This window comes from Salmo salar, chromosome 22 (genome assembly GCF_965601325.2).
Source record: "Salmo salar chromosome 22, fSalSal1, whole genome shotgun sequence".
NCBI classification, from domain to species: Eukaryota; Metazoa; Chordata; class Actinopteri; order Salmoniformes; family Salmonidae; genus Salmo; species Salmo salar.
This window is the reverse complement of record NC_138312.1, coordinates 10,162,819-10,179,040: the sequence shown is the minus strand read 5'-3', so window position 1 is coordinate 10,179,040 and position 16,222 is coordinate 10,162,819. Positions and strand designations below refer to the sequence as shown.

The following is a 16,222-nucleotide window of genomic DNA, read 5'->3' as shown; positions in this document are numbered from 1 at the left end:
CTTTAATTTGTTCTGGATTTGTGGACTGTGAAAAGACCTCTGGTCGCACATCTGGTGGGGTAAATGTGTGTGTGCGTGTGCGTGTGCGTGTGCGTGTGTGTGTGTGTGTGTGTGTGTGTGTGTGTGTCAGAGCTGTGCAGATGTGTAAGCTTGGTGGCTAGGAAAAACTCCCTAGAAACACAGGAACCTAGGAACCAGGCTGTGAGGAGTGGCCAGTCCTCTTCTGGCTGTGCCCGGTGGAGATTATAAGAGTACATGGCCATTAAGGCCAGATCGTTCTTCAAGATGTTCATAGATGACCAAGCAGGGTCAAATAATAATCACAGTTGTTGTAGAGGGTGCAACAGGTCAGCACCTCAGTAGTAAATGTCAGTTAACTTTTCATAGCCGAGCATTCAAAGGTTGAGACACTAAGAGCGGTATAGAGAGGGTCGAAACAGTAGGTCCGGGATAAGGTAGCTTATCCGGTGAACAGGTCAGGGTTTCATAGCCACAGGCCGAACAGCAGAAACTGGAGCAGCAACATGGCCAGGTAGACTGGGCATGGGGACAGACAAGAGTCATCAGGCCAGGCAGTAGGGAGGGGGAGAGGGGGAGAGAAAGAGAGAGATATTAGACTGGCATATAGACTATTGCAGCATAGATACTGGAGACTGAGACAGAGGGGATCGGGGGACACTGTGGCCGCATCCGGCGATACCCCCGGACAGGGTCAACCAGGCAGGATATATCCCCACTCAAGGCGAGTATAGCGAAAAAAGCCTGGCACAATGGGATGCACACTTCCTAGGGACAGCAGGGGATTGCACTAGCAAGCCAGTGACTCAGCCCCTATAATAGGGCCAGAGGCATATAATCGCGGTGGAGAGAGGGGAGCTAATATGATACATTTGTGTGTTCTAGTCAAGATTCTAGCAGACGTATTTAGCACTAGCTGAAGTTTATTCAGTGCTTTATCTGTGCAGCCGGAGAGTAGAACATTGCAGTAATCTAGTCTTGAAGTGACAAAAGGATGGATTAGCTTTTCTGCATCATTTTTAAACAAAAGGTTTCAGATTTTGCAATGTTACGAAGCTGGAAAAAAATTGGCTCTTCAAATATATACTGTACCAGTCAAAAGTTTGGACACACTTCTCATTCAAGGGTTTTTCTTTATTTTTACTATTTCTGCATTGTAGAATAATAGTGAAGACATCGAAACTATGAAATAACACATATGGAATCAGGTAGTAACCAAAAAAAGTGTTAAACAAGTAAAAATATATTTTATGTTTGAGATTATTAAAAGTTGCCACTCTTTGCCTTGATGACAGCTTTGCACACTCTTGGAATTCTCTCAACCAGCTTCACTTGCTTTTCCAACAGTCTTGAAGGAATTCCCACATATGCTGATCACTTGTTTCCTGCTTTTCCTTCACTCTGCGGTCCAACTCATCCCAAACCATCTCAATTTGGTTGAGGTTGGGGGATTGTGGAGGCCAGGTCATCTCCATCACTCTCCTTCTTGGTCAAATAGCTCTTACACAGCCTGGAGGTGTGTTGGGTCATTGTCCTGTTGAAATACAAATGATAGTCCCACTAAATGCAAACCAGATGGGAAGACATATATCTGCAGAATGCTGTGGTAGCCATGCTGGTTAAGTGTGCCCTGAATTCTAAATAAATCACAGTGTCACCAGCAAAGCACCATCACACCACCTCCTCCATGCTTCACAGTGGGAACCACTCATGCGGAGATCATCCGTTTACCCAGCTGATTTTGAGATGCGTCTGTTACTTGAACTCTGTGAAGCCTTTATTTGGGCTGCAATTTCTGAGGCTGATAACTCTAATGAACATATCCTCTGCAGTAAAGGTAACTCTGAATCTTCCTTTTCTGTGGCGGTCCTCATCAGAGCCAGTTTCATCATAACGCTTGATCTTCATGTCTTAAAGTAATGATGGACTGTCATTTCTCTTTGCTTATTTGAGCTGTTCTTGCCATAATATGGACTTGGTCTTTTACCAAATAGAGCTATCTTCTGTATACCAACCATACCTTTACACAACACAACTGATTGGGTCAAACACCTCAACTTTTAAGAACGCACACCTGTTAATTGAAATGCATTCCAGGTGACTACCTCATGAAGCTGGTTAAAAGAATGCCAAGAGTGTGCAAAGCTGTCATCTAGGCAAAGGGTGGCTATTGGAAGAATCTCAAATATATTTTTGATTTGTTTAACACTTTTTTGGTTACTACATGATTCCATATGTGTTATTTCATAGTTTTGATGTCTTCACTATTGTTCTACATTGTAAAAAATAAAGAAACCCTTGAATGAAAAGGTGTTCTAAAACGTTTGACCGGTAGTGTACATCATTTCAAATTCCTTATATTAAACCAGACGGCACAATTTTATTTTTATTGACGGATTGCCAGGGGCACACTCCATACGTAGCATGTGTTTAGTGAGTCTGTGTCAGGTGCGTCGTAGAAAGTGGACCAAGGCGCAGCTGGTATCGTGCTCATCTTTTATTTATATAAGTGAACACTTAAACAAAATAAATCGACATCAACTAACAGTTCCGTAAGGACACAAGGACTATACGAAAAACAACTACCCACAAAACCCATGAAGAAAATACCCCTACTTAAATATGATCTCTAATCAGAGGCAACGAGATTCAGCTGCCTCCAATTAGAGATCAACCCAAAATACACAACATAGAAATATAAGAACTAGAATAAACACATAGAACATAAACCAAAAACCCCAAAACACACAAAACAAACACCCCCTGCCACGCCCTGACCAAACTACAATAACAAATAACCCCTTTTACTGGTCATGACGTGACAGTCTGCCAGATCGGATGCAGTAGGGATGACCAGCAATGTTCTCTTGGTAAGTGTGTGAATTGGACAATTTTCCTGTCAAAATGTAACAAGTACGTTTGTGTGTCAGGGAAAATGTATGGAGTAAAAAGTATATTATTTTCTTTTGGAATGTAGTGAAGTAAAAGTTGCCAAAAAATATAAATAGTAAAGTAATGTACAGATACCCCCCCAAAAATACTTAAGTAGTACTTTAAAGTATTTTTACTGAAGTATTTTACACCACTGCCCAAATGCCTTCACACCAGTACATTAGTATACTTTAAATACTGTTACACACGCACTTATCACATAGTATTCCATACATAAGTTAATGCCATGCAACCTAAGTTGAAACCTGTGTGAGGTGCACATGTACAGTAAAGTCGTGGCCAAAAGTTTTGAGAATGACACAAATATTAATTCTCACAAAGTTTGCTGCTTCAGTGTCTTTAGATATTTTTGTCAGATGTTACTATGGAATACGGAAGTATAATTACAAGCATTTCGTAAGTGTCAAAGGCTTCTATTGACAATTACATGAAGTTGATGCAAAGAGTCAACATTTGCAGTGTTGACCCTTCTTTTTCAAGACCTCTGCAATCCGCCCTGGCATGCTGTCAATTAACTTCTGGGCCACATCCTGACTGATGGCAGCCCATACTTGCATAATCAATGCTTGGAGTTTGTCAGAATTTGTGGGGTTTTGTTTGTCCACCCACCTCTTGAGGATTGACCACAAGTTCTCAATGGGATTAAGGTCTGGGGTGTTTCCTGGCCATGGACCCAAAATATAGATGTTTTGTTCCCCAAGCCACTTAGTTATCACTTTTGCCTTATGGCAAGGTGCTCCATCATGCTGGAAAAAAGGCATGTTCGTCACCAAACTGTTCCTGGATGGTTGGGAAAAGTTGCTCTCGGAGGATGTGTTGGTACCATTCTTTATTCATGGCTGTGTTCTTAGGCAAAATTGTGAGTGAGCCCACTCCCTTGGCTGAGAAGCAAGCCCACACATGAAGGGTCTCAGGATGCTTTACTGTTGGCATGACACAGGACTGATGGTAGCGCTCACCTTGTCTTCTCCGGACAAGTTTTTTCTGGATGCCCCAAACAATTGGAAAGGGGATTCATCAGAGAAAATGACTTTACCCCAGTCCTCAGCAGTCCAATCCCTGTACCTTTTGCAGAATATCAGTCTGTCCCTGACGTTTTTCCTGGAGAGAAGTGGCTTCTTTGCTGCCCTTCTTGACACCAGGCCACCCTCCAAAAGTCTTCGCCTCACTGTGCGTGCAGATGCACTCGCACCTGCCTGCTACCATTCCTAAGCAAGCTCTGCACTGGTAGTGCCCCGATCCTGCAGCTGAATCAACTTTAGGAGACAGTCCTGGCGCTTGCTGGACTTTCTTGGGCACCCTGAAGCCTTCTTCACAACAATTGACTCGCTCTCCTTGAAGTTCTTCATGATCCGATAAATGGTTGATTTAGGTGCAATCTTACTGGCATCAATATCCTTGCCTGTGAAGCCGTTTTTGTGCAAAGCAATGATGATGGCATGCGTTTCCTTGCAGGTAACCATGTTTGACAGAGGAAGAACAATGATTCCAAGCACCACCCCCCTTTTGAAGCTTCCAGTCTGTTATTCGAACTCAATCAGCATGACAGAGTGATCTCCAGCCTTGTCCTCGTCAACACTCACACCTGTGTTAGCGAGAGAATCTCTGACATGATGTCAGCTGGTCCTTTTGTGGCAAGGCTGAAATGCAGTGGAAATGTTTTTTGGGGATTCAGTTAATTTGCGTGGCAAAGAGGGACTTTGCAATTAATTGCAATTCATCTGATCACTCTTCATAACATTCTGGAGTATATGCAAATTGTCATCATACAAACTGAGGCAGCAGACTGTGAAAATGTATATTTGTGTCATTCTCAAAACTTTTGGCCACGACTGTACATAAGCAGATGCATGCAACATATATTTATGTGGCGGACACTTGATACGGTCACATGATATTGTTGTGGTATGTCACAAAATCATGTTACGACTACACATAGCAAAATATTGATATATAAAATGAATATTGATAAGTCTTGCTAAGTTGCTGGGTCTCTACAGAAGGTGTAAACGGTGCAGCCAAATGGTTACTTGCATAGTAGAAATATCAGAAATAGATAGTGTCAATATAAATCAAATAATATACAGTATGTACAAGAACTATTAATAACAATATCAGTGATAAACGAGGTAGTTATATGCATACAATCAGGGGTAAAGTGGCTGAGCAGCAGGGTAAAGAAATAAAAATAGTAGCAGCAGCATATGGCGTGTGTGTTAGGAGAGAGCCTGTTTCTGTCCTGCCCTTGACTTTGGTGCAGTGCATGTGATGTCCATAGCCTCTTCGTCACAAAACTCCCTGATCTTGTCAAAAAGATGGTTTGTCTAGCTGTGTCCAGTCCAGGTGGTGCTTGTACAAGCAGACGAGAAAACAGCAGAGAGAACCTGGTCCCGACAGTCCGAATGCTCCTTGGCGACAACACCAGGCTCCAGGGCATCGAAGCTGTAAAACAGGGTATAACAACAACAACTGGTACTGCTTGATCTGTGGCAGCAGCCTGAAGTTGTTGCCAGCCATAGCTTTCCACCAGCACTGTACCATCCTCCAGTCCAACCAGCTGTGGGATGTTGACCCCTGTCACAGTGCTGTCCTTCACAACACCAGCAATCTCAGACAAGTGTTTACTCTAGTCTTTCTGAAGCGCTGCTTGATGAGGCCGAAGCACCAGTCAGAGGCAAACTTGGTGTGGCCTGTGATCAGGAAGTGAAGGTCCAGACTGTGGTGAAGCTTTTGCATGGTCCGCCAGGCACAATACCAGAGCACAAACTTGTTCTTGTTTTGGCCACTGCAGTTATCACAATTCAGGTCCACACGTGTTTCCCCAACTCCGTAGTTGGTGAAGATATGGTGCATATAGTTGATGACTGCGCTGCTGCCTTTGCTCGCTTGGGCCAGCTCTCTTTTTGATGGGAGGTGTTAGACCATTCTCCTTGTATGACTGGTGGAGGAGAGGTGTGTTCTACTGATGCTGAAAGACAAATTCCAGATACAAATACTTTAGCATTATTATACAATAGATGCAAAATGGCATTCTGAGAACATCACTACACACAGTTCATACACATAATGTTAGCTAGCAAGCCAGCCATCGAACTTCAGCTGGCTAGCTAACAGCAAGCTTTAACTAACAATACAAACCGATTGTCATAGCTAGCTATAGTTAACCAAATAGGTTAATTGTGCGCTAGTTAGCATTAGGCTATACCTAACAATGCGAAATGGCATTCTGAGAAAACATCACTAACGTTACACACACTTCATACACGTAAGTTAATGTTAGCTAGCAAGCCAGCCATCTAACTTCAGCTAATGTTAGCTAGGTAATAGCGAGCTTTAACTTGGGGTCTTTTGTTTGGGCATGTCACGTTAACGTTGGCTAGCTAAAAAATGAACTATGATCCCAATCCATAGAATAACGTTACTAGCAATACAAACCAATTGTCATACAGTACCTTGCTAAAGTTAACCAAATAGGTTCAATGTTAGCTAGCAAGCCAACCATAGAACTCCAGCTGGCTAGCTAACAGCAAACTTTAACTTACAATGAAAACAACTTTCTGACAAAATTAGAAACGTATAATATCTGAAACTGTAGCTAGATTCTTACCTGTATACATGGATGAAAGCTTCACGGCAGACTGCAACACTTTTTATTAAAATAAGAAGTCCTGTGTCATTTCCGTTTAGTTTGCACAGCTTGTTTGTCCCGTTGTGTTCTACTGATTTCAAAACCCTGTAAACTTCTTCCGTGACAAGTGTTGATCACCGTTTCTTCCCCATCACTGTCATCAGAAGACTCTACAATGTCTTCTTCAACTAAAATGTTTTTACCTAAATCGGGGATTTCCTCATCGTCTGATTCATTTTCAGAGTAAGAGTCAACATGGCACGATTGTCATCCCAAAAGTAGTCCATCACAACTTTTTCTCACAGACTATTGTCGAGAGCGTCGATAGCACCTGATAAATTAAGGGCAGCAACGTTATTGAGAGCAGTAGCAACATATTTGCACTAACATTATTTATCTTTATAAAAAAAACTGCAGTAGAAAGGATGATCTATTCATAACGAGCAGCTCATTTTATAGACACAAGACGCTACACCGCAGACCAATCAAACGTATCTCTCAGCATGTCCAGCCCACTCATTATCTCAGACAATCATAGCTAGCGGGAAGGTCCCTGGCTTTTTCTTTGGCTAAACCAACTAGGCTCGTAATTTAACAACTTTTTTTCGTATTTACAGATGGCATAAAAGTTTGTTATTAAGGCACATGAAAGTTCACATACTGTATTTGAGAAGGCCAAAAAATGCATTTTGATTAAAAAACATGTTTTATGTTCAAATGGCTCTCCAGTGAAGTCGTGACTTGCGACATACACCTAGTTTCCTGAATCGGGTCTCAAATGGTCTATTGATTCTGTATCCTCACAACAAAATTTGCAGAGTTAAAATAGCATCTGCATTGGCACTAACTAAACATTTACCTCTAATCGTCAGGTGTGTTAGTGTTGGGCTGGCAGAAAAGGCTTGTACACCTTACAGTTCAGGACCAACAGAAAGCTGGTTTCGGGTTTGTGATTTAATATCACCATACATCAATAACATGACCTCTCTTTCACTCCCCTCTCAACAGGATCTCCAGCTCTGCCTGTCCAACCTGGCCAATCAGATTGACCGGGAAACCAGCACTGCTGAAATTCCATTGGTGGTTATCCTGGATGATATACATGATGCCACTTCCATCAGCGAGCTTGTCAACGGGGCCCTCACCTGCAAATATCACAAATGGTGAGCAGACTAACACTGAAATGGAACCTTTTATCAAACATCTAGTACATTATTGTTTCTAATCTGAACTGTGATGATTCTGTGTTTTATTTCAGTCCTTACATCATTGGAACTACCAACCAGCCGGTGAAGATGACCCCGAACCATGGCCTGCACCTCAGCTTCAGGTGAATGAAGAGACAAATTAAGTTTGTGTTTTTTTCTGTGGGCAGGTTTTTGTTCTGACCTAGTCTTTAAAACATCTTATTTAAGGCTACAATATATCCCTGTCATGCATCCAAAGTATGCTTTGATGCATATTTAAATTGGGATGTTGTCAGTCTAATGAATAGGGACAGTGGTTAGAAAATTGGCAATGTAAAACAGTGCCTTCAAAGTATTCATACCCCTTGACTTATTGCATATTTTGTGTTACAGCCTGAATTCAAAATTTATTAAATATGTTTTTCTTCTCACAAATCTACACACTACCCCATCATGACAAAGTGAAAACATTTTTTTTTAAATGTTTGCATTGGCATTGAAAATGAAATGCGAAAATATCTAATTTACATAAGTATTCACACCCCTGAGTCTATACATGTTGGAATCACCGTTGGCAGTGATTACAGCTGTGAGTCTTTCTGGGTAAGTCTCTAAGAGCTTTGCACACCTGGATTGTACAATATTTGCACATTCTTAAAAAAATTCTTCAAGCTCTGTCAAGTTGGTTGTTTATCATTGCTAGACAGCCATTTTCAATGTCATTTTGGTAAGGAACTCCAGTGTATATTTGCCCTTGTGTTTTAGGTTATGGTCCTGTTGAAAGGTGAATTTGTTTCCCATTGTCTGTTGGAAAGCAGACTGAACCCGGTTTTCCTCTAGAATTTTGCCTGTGCTTAGCTAAAAAAAATTAATTAAATCCATAGTCCTTGCTGATGACAAGCATACCCATAACATGATGCAGCCACCACCATACTTGAACATTTGAAGAGTGGTACTCATTGATTTGTTGTGTTGGATTTCCCCCAAACATAACACTTTGTATTCAGGACATCATTTTCAGATGTATTTTTTTTGTACAAGCTTCCTTCTTTTCACGCTGTCATTTAGGTTAGTAAGTATTGTGGAGTAACTACAATGTTGTTGATCCATCTACAGTTTTCTCCTTTCACAGCCATTAAACTGTAACTATTTTAAAAAGTCACCATTGGCCTCGTGGTGAAATCCCTGAGCAGTTTCCTTCATCTCCTGCAAATGGGTTAGGAAGGACGCTTGTATCTTTGTAGTGACTGGGTGTATTGATACACCATCCAAAGTATAATTAATAACTTCACTATGCTCAAAGGGATATTAAATGTCTCCTTTTTTTTATTTAACCCATTTACCAATATGTGCCCTTCCTTATGAGGCATTGGAAAACCTCCCTGTTCTTTGTGGTTGAAATTCACTGGTCGACTAAGGGACCTTACAGATAATTGTATGTGTGGGTTACAGAGATGAGAGAGTCCTTCAAAAATCATGTTAAACACTATTATTGCACACAGAGTGCGTCCATGCAACTTATTGTAACTTGTTAAGACAAATGTTACTCCTGAATTTATTTAGGCTTGCGAAAACAAAACCGTTGAATACTTATTGAGTCAAGACATTTCTAAAAACGTAATTCTACTTTGACATTATGGTGTATTGTGTGTAGGCCAATGACACAGAATCTCAGTTTAATCCACTTTAAATTCAGGCAGTAACACAACACAATTTGGAAAAAAGAGGTGTCAATACTTTCTGAAGGCACTGTATAAAATAGGAAAGTACTTTATGATACATACAGCATGACCTGACCTTTGACCCTCTTCTGACCCCAAGGATGGTGACCTTCTCTAATAATGTGGAGCCAGCCAATGGCTTCCTGGTGCGTTACCTGCACAGGAAGTTGATGGAGGCGGAGGACGAGAGGAGCCTGGCCAACGAGGACCTCCTCAGGGTTCTGGACTGGGTGCCCAAGCTGTGGTACCACCTGCACACCTTCCTGGAGAAACACAGCACCTCTGACTTCCTCATCGGTAGGAAAACATTTTGTTATAACTGGGAAATAATACACAAATATAAAGTTAGGTCACACTTTAATTGGATAGTCCCCTATGGATGATCTACAGATCTAAATCTACATGCTATCCAAATAAAGTGATACCTTAAGTTAGTTCCTGGAGATCTGATTCTTATCTCTGGGCCATAGACTGTGTGTTTTGATTTGATGTGGTCATTTAATGTTATTTATTCTCTCTCTCTTGCGCTCTCCCTCTCTCTAGGCCCGTGTTTCTTCCTGTCCTGTCCTGTGACTGTGGAGGAGTTCCGCTCCTGGTTCATTGACCTTTGGAACCTCTCCATTATCCCCTACCTGCAGGAAGGAGCCAAGGATGGCATTAAGGTCAGACAGGTTTTACTGTCCTGGTAGATGAATTATAGCCTGGTCCCAGATCTGTTTGTGCTGTACTCCTATGGTCATTGTCACGTCAAACGTTTGGCCTGACGGCACAACCAGATCTAGGACCAGGCTAGGTGAATTGCAGGTAAAGTAAATGGATGGAGCAAAGATCTTGCAAGGAATAACACTCACACTTTTCTTTTCAAACTAGCACTGACTTTGCTGATAACTTCCTTAGAGGAAAAATGGACTTACTATGACTGTGATTTGTAGTTGTCTCACCTAGCTATCTCACCTGTCTAATGCAATAACTGTAAGTCACTCTGTATAAGAGCGTCTGCTAAATTACTAAAACGTTCAATGTGCTCTGAGTATGACGTGTTGTGGCTTTGTGCCACAGGTGCATGGTCAGAAGGCAGTATGGGAGGACCCAGTGGAGTGGGTGAGGGGAACCCTGCCCTGGCCCTCAGCCCAACAGGACCAGGCCAAGCTGTTTCACCTGCCTCCCCCCAGCATGACCTCTGGAGGCCCAGGCCAGCCCAGCGAGGCCTCAGCCAGGCCTCTTAATAAGGAGACCCCACCCAGCTCCATGGACACCCTGGACCCTCTGGTGAGACACTCGACTTCCCATATTTGTACCATGGGGTATGCAACTGTGGTCCTGGAGGTCCCATAGTGTGTGTATGATTTTGTTGTGGTCCAGCAACGATACACCTGATTCACCTACTGTGATAGTGGTCAAATTTGAACAATGTAATTTATTGATTAGTTGAATCAGGTGTGTATAGCACGAGCTGGGCTGGAGCAAAAGCCTGTGGTACCTGTTTCCCAACCCTGCTGTAAAGGCCTTCTCTGGCCTCGTCTGTATTCTATTCTCAATTCTATTACTGTATGTCCTTGGAAGGTATCGTTGTCACAATACTGTACATTATATAGAGTTAATTTGAAATGCTTCACCTGTTCTGACCCTTTCCATCTCTGTCTGTTGTTCCAGATGGCTATGTTGTTGAAGTTGCAAGAGGCAGCCAACTGCATTGAATCTCCGGACAGAGAAACAATGGACCCCAGCCTCCCTACATTTTGAACATCAACTTCAGCTGTAGACTCAAAACCTAGCCCTTCAAGTAGCCCTAAATATTTACCCCTATGTGAGCTCTAGTATACACAGTTCATAATATTCAGGAACAAAAACTCCGTTATAGTTTTCTGCTCCTTTTGGACCTTGTCTTTAATCTCCGCAAACAACAATCACACTACATATGGTTGAATGAGAAGCCATTTTGTTTTGCTGTTTTGAAATTGTATTCAATCATGCCAAGTCATACCAACAGATATTATAGTGAGAGAAAACATTTTGATTTCTTGAAGTAGAGGTTATATTCACAATACACAGTATAAAGTCTCTCTTTCTTTACTGAAGCCTTCTCTCTATCACTGCTACCCTCGATAGAAACAGGTGCTAATTATCTAGATAATAAGTATCACTCTTACTTTAGAAATTAATCCTCATCTCTCATTGGTCTAAGCAAGTGATTCTTCCAACGGCAAATTCAAATGACAAAAAAAAAGCACCATTCTTGCTTGTCAACTTTTGCTCAACAACACCAACATGGCCTGCAGTGTGCATGTAAAATCACGTCAGTTTGAGACCCGTTTTGGCTTATTGGGAAGAGTATGACGGCATGTTGTATGGCTTGTCAGGTTGTATAGTCCTGGTCCTGAATACATATCGATCTATCAATCTTTGAAGGCCAAATCTTAGACATATGCAACTCTTATACATAACCAGGTGAACTTGTTTGACTCTGTGACCAAACATACTGAATGCCTTAATAAATATATTCCTTATGATAACCTCAAGATGAACAGCAGTATACAACAGTGGTGCTTTGCTTTATAACCATCGCCTCAGAGCAGAGTAGTGAGTGCCAGGACATTGACTTTTTGCCCCCACGCATAGTTCAGTGTAGTCCTGCACAGGTCAGTTTTTTGGAGCAGCACCCGCCCCGTCCACATCATTTCCGAGCCTCACCTGATATCCGACATCAGGACAGAATTTTCTCTGCATAGAGTTGTTCCAAGAGATGATCCGTGACACTCCAAATAACATCAATTTGTTTGACTGTTTTGATGACTCCAGAGTAGTGAGGGAGAGGGGGATACCTAGGAAGTTGTTCAACTGAATGCATTCAACTGAAATGTGTCTTCCACATTTACCCCTCAGGCTATTCCCATTCCCTGCAGGAATTAATTTGTCTGTTCAATGTTTGGATAAAATGAAACCATGCCATGAATTAAGGCCTATGTTCTTATTTTCACAATGCAATGCGGCACATTGACAACTCAAATCTCTTTGAATAGGATCCTTTTAATTTGCCTCCTTCTTACTTAACGAAAGCATATAGCCGACATAACAAAACAATACCTTTACATTCAAACGTAGGTAAACATTTCCCATAATTGAATAGGCTGTAGGCTGTAAAAATAGCCTACATTCATTCAGTAGGCTATTGGCTACTCAAACGTTTACCAGCCTCACAGGATTAAACTTTATATGGCCTGCGTATGGTCTAAATAAATGAAAGCCTGACTTATTGTAATAATGAACTTATATTAACTGAATTAACATAAACAAATACCTGCTTGCACTTTTGCAGGTTGTATCCATACCGGGTTGTTGTCCTTGTCTACAATGACTCCAAATCCTTCCAGACCGGGGATTTCACTCACGCAGCACCCGTTTCCATGATGGTGTATTCCACCAACATAACCTTTGATAAGAATGTGTTCATTCCACCCGCCAGCTGATTATTTTTTGCAGGTCAACTGTGAGGAACCGTGGGTAGTTCATGGTTGATTTTAATGTCACTTAACTATATTTGAGGGATAAACAATATGTTCCAGGTAGGCTAGATGGTGGGGATCAGGCTTTCATGGTCAAGTGAGAAAACAGGATTGAACAGAGCAGCACACAGACACATGGTTATTTCCTTATGGTTAATATCTTTACTTATCATTTATTGCAAAATTACAAATGCTGTCCACTCTAACCAACACATTTAAAGATGTCATCAGTACATTCTAATTTCAGCTTCTGTGGTACTAGTTCCTCATTTTGTTGCAAGCAGCATACATTTTAATTTATTTGACTGAACTGACATACAGACATTGATTTGAAATCCAACTATTTGTTTGAAGATATAAGGCCATGCCAGTACTACCCACATATAAAATCAGGTATTACTAAGAAAGTTATTTTTTGGAATAACGCTTAAGCAACTACTATTTGCGTATAGCTTAGATATTGCTTGGCTTTTATTTTGAATATGGTGAGGTATGGTCTAATCTATTCCACGACATGATTCGGTACAGTTACTTTGCTCAATGCTGTATTTCCAATATCGATTTCAGTTATTTTATCTACACTAGTTGCATGGCGCAAATATCTAATATGCTGAACCAAATACTTTACTGTAATCTTGCATATTCACAGTCTAGTTTGGGGTCAGAGTATAAAAATGCTAAAAAGAATGTACATGTAGATCTTTTACTCAATGTGGTAGCCGTATAACATCGCAGATCATTTAGGTGCTTTCGAATATAGCCTTTTCCCAAAGCTACAGTCTCATTCCTTGTAGTAAACATGTATTTAGGCCTATTACCAAGACGGGTGAGTGAACATTATTATTTAGAGTTCTCTGTTGCACCCCACAAATCCTTTTCATCAGACATAGGTTAACTCTGCTATTAACAGTCTTTTGTCTACTGTAGCAACCAATGGTGCTCTCCCCTCTTTTTGACTGGTACTATTGCTTTGCTCATCTTTGGTTTAGGTAATGACCGTTCAGACACACAGCATAAAATAGAAGAAACGTCTGTTTGCGCATAGCGATGATCAAGGACCATTTCCCACTTCAGAGGCATGGATATATAAAGATAGGTTAATCAAAACAAGGTAGAAGTCAAAGACAATGTACATCTTTGTATAATCGGGTAATTTTAGATTATAGTGGGTTACAGTAGTGTTCTCAAAAGATACAACTGGCCATACTGGCTGATGCTGAAACAATGTAGGAGAATCAGTCTGTGTTTTGGACTCTTCACACTAATGATGTATAATCCCTTTATCATAAGTCACCTGTATATAAAGTGTAATTTAATGTCAGATTGCTTTCTTTGTACAATGGTTATCACAACAGAAAGAAATGTTGCACACTGTCAAAGGTCATTATTAAGCACAGTGCAACTAAACCACTGCGATGAAGTTAAAACATGGTACATTCCCTTTTTACTTCATTTTTTTTAATGCTTTTGCATCAAACTGTTAAATGACTCCATCTGATGACTTGAAGCGAATGGCTTTTGCTGCCTTGTGTGGTCACATTTTTACAAATTGAAAGGAATCCTTGATAAATCATATGTGTGAAAAGATGCCCCTTTGGCCAATCCATTTCACAATGACACCATGGCTGCGTTTTCACAGGCAGCGCAGTTCTAATCTTTTGCCTAATTATTGTAGAAAGAGTTGATCGGATTGGTCAAAAGACCAATAAGTGGAAAAAGATCCGAGCTGGGCTGCCTGTGTAAACTCAGCCTACTAGACCCATATGAACCTTCTGTCATCTTAATGATTAGCCTCATTAACTACTCTGCATTGTTTTACTATTTAGAAGAGTATATTATACCCCGTTATCTATGTATGCAAGCAAACAAATGCCATTCTGCTCATTCTTCATCTCATTCACTGGTCGTTGTGGCTGTTGTGCTGTAGTGGCTGTGCTGTGTGTTTTGCTAACTATCTTTTGTATCAGGACTATGCAGCAACTTCTACTGGTGTTGGCAATTAGAGAAAAAAAAAAAACGGTCAAAATTGTTCTGAAAGCTAACAAACCCAGTCTTGCCCCAGTCTTGCAGTAAGTTGGACCAAATTACGATTATGAGTTAATTTTCCAGGCAGGGTTTGACTATGCCTTAATGTGAATTTTGATGCAAGTGTTGCATTGAGACAGAGTGACCTTTGACAATGGAAGGGATGCTTTGTGTCAAACCTTGGCCCCACAAGACACCACCTGACTTTGGTGGTAAAACCTGGGCTTAAGCTCAGTGGGCTAACATACCCTTGTGGCGCACAGGAAACCCGGGTTTGAACTCAGGTCGGTCACATGAGGGATATGATGTGTAGGTTATAGAGTTTGTTGTCCAAAGGTTTAGGCCTGTATTGCAGTTGGGCACAATTGAACTATTATCTAAGATCATAGTTCAACATAAAAACTTGATTTAAAAAAAAATCTAAGATAAATCAATGTTTTTTATATCAGGGTCTTCAAAAAAAAACGTAAACAAATCTGAAGTTCTTGGAAATTAAGTATTTCCACTTGATGAAGGCCAATACAGGTTGCTGAATAGTCATTATTTTGCAAAGCTTGTTATTGACTCACAATAAAAATATAAAAACTGTAATAATGGTATCTAATGTCACTGACGGGCAAATGTGATGGATTTTTTTAATGTTGTAAATGCATGCCAAATGAGTGTGTGAACAAATATGTTATAGCATCAACGTATTGTTAGGGGTTCATTCTATATAGAAAAAGCTTTTTCTTTTTAATATGCTGATATTTGATATTTCTTTTTCTAAGGAATCCTTTGTAAAATTTCATTTATCTATTTTGTACAGGATTTCATAATTGTAAACATTGTAAATAGTTCTGCATACTGTACGCGACAACAATCATTAAGGAAAACAAATAACTCCATAAAGGCCAATTACAAGATTAATAACTTATCACTCCAGAGATGAGCCCAATACATGGAGAGGTAGGCATGCTTCTGAAATGACATTTTCATCCACCTATCGCTGTTCGTTCCAGTCAATAAAATCATGTCATATATGATTTGTCTCATAATTGCGAAAATACTTCCTTTTAAAATTATGAATACAATTTTGCAATCAAAGAGTGCTTGAGACCTTTAAGAGCGGTCAGTGTGCATTTGGGTTGTGGCCTAACCATCATATCTGTGTATATAAGAGTAATTTATCAGAACAAACACATCAGT

General features: G+C 40.6%; 1 protein-coding gene across 11 annotated transcripts in view; it reads left to right on the top strand.

Moving 5' to 3' along the window:
- The window catches only part of LOC106582711 (neuron navigator 1), a 119,650-nt gene extending 103,591 nt beyond the window's left edge, over positions 1-16,059 (top strand). For 10 of the 11 annotated variants that reach the window (XM_082967354.1, XM_014166058.3, XM_082967356.1 and 7 more), the window contains 6 exons: positions 7,607-7,761; positions 7,857-7,928; positions 9,607-9,803; positions 10,050-10,168; positions 10,566-10,775; positions 11,160-16,059. In XM_082967354.1, the coding sequence (XP_082823480.1) occupies positions 7,607-7,761; positions 7,857-7,928; positions 9,607-9,803; positions 10,050-10,168; positions 10,566-10,775; positions 11,160-11,249 (843 nt within the window). In that variant the 3' untranslated portion in view covers positions 11,250-16,059. The remainder of the gene's footprint in view (positions 1-7,606; positions 7,762-7,856; positions 7,929-9,606; positions 9,804-10,049; positions 10,169-10,565; positions 10,776-11,159) is intronic. The other variant, XM_082967355.1, reaches the window with a different exon arrangement.
- Positions 16,060-16,222: the final 163 nt, after the last annotated feature.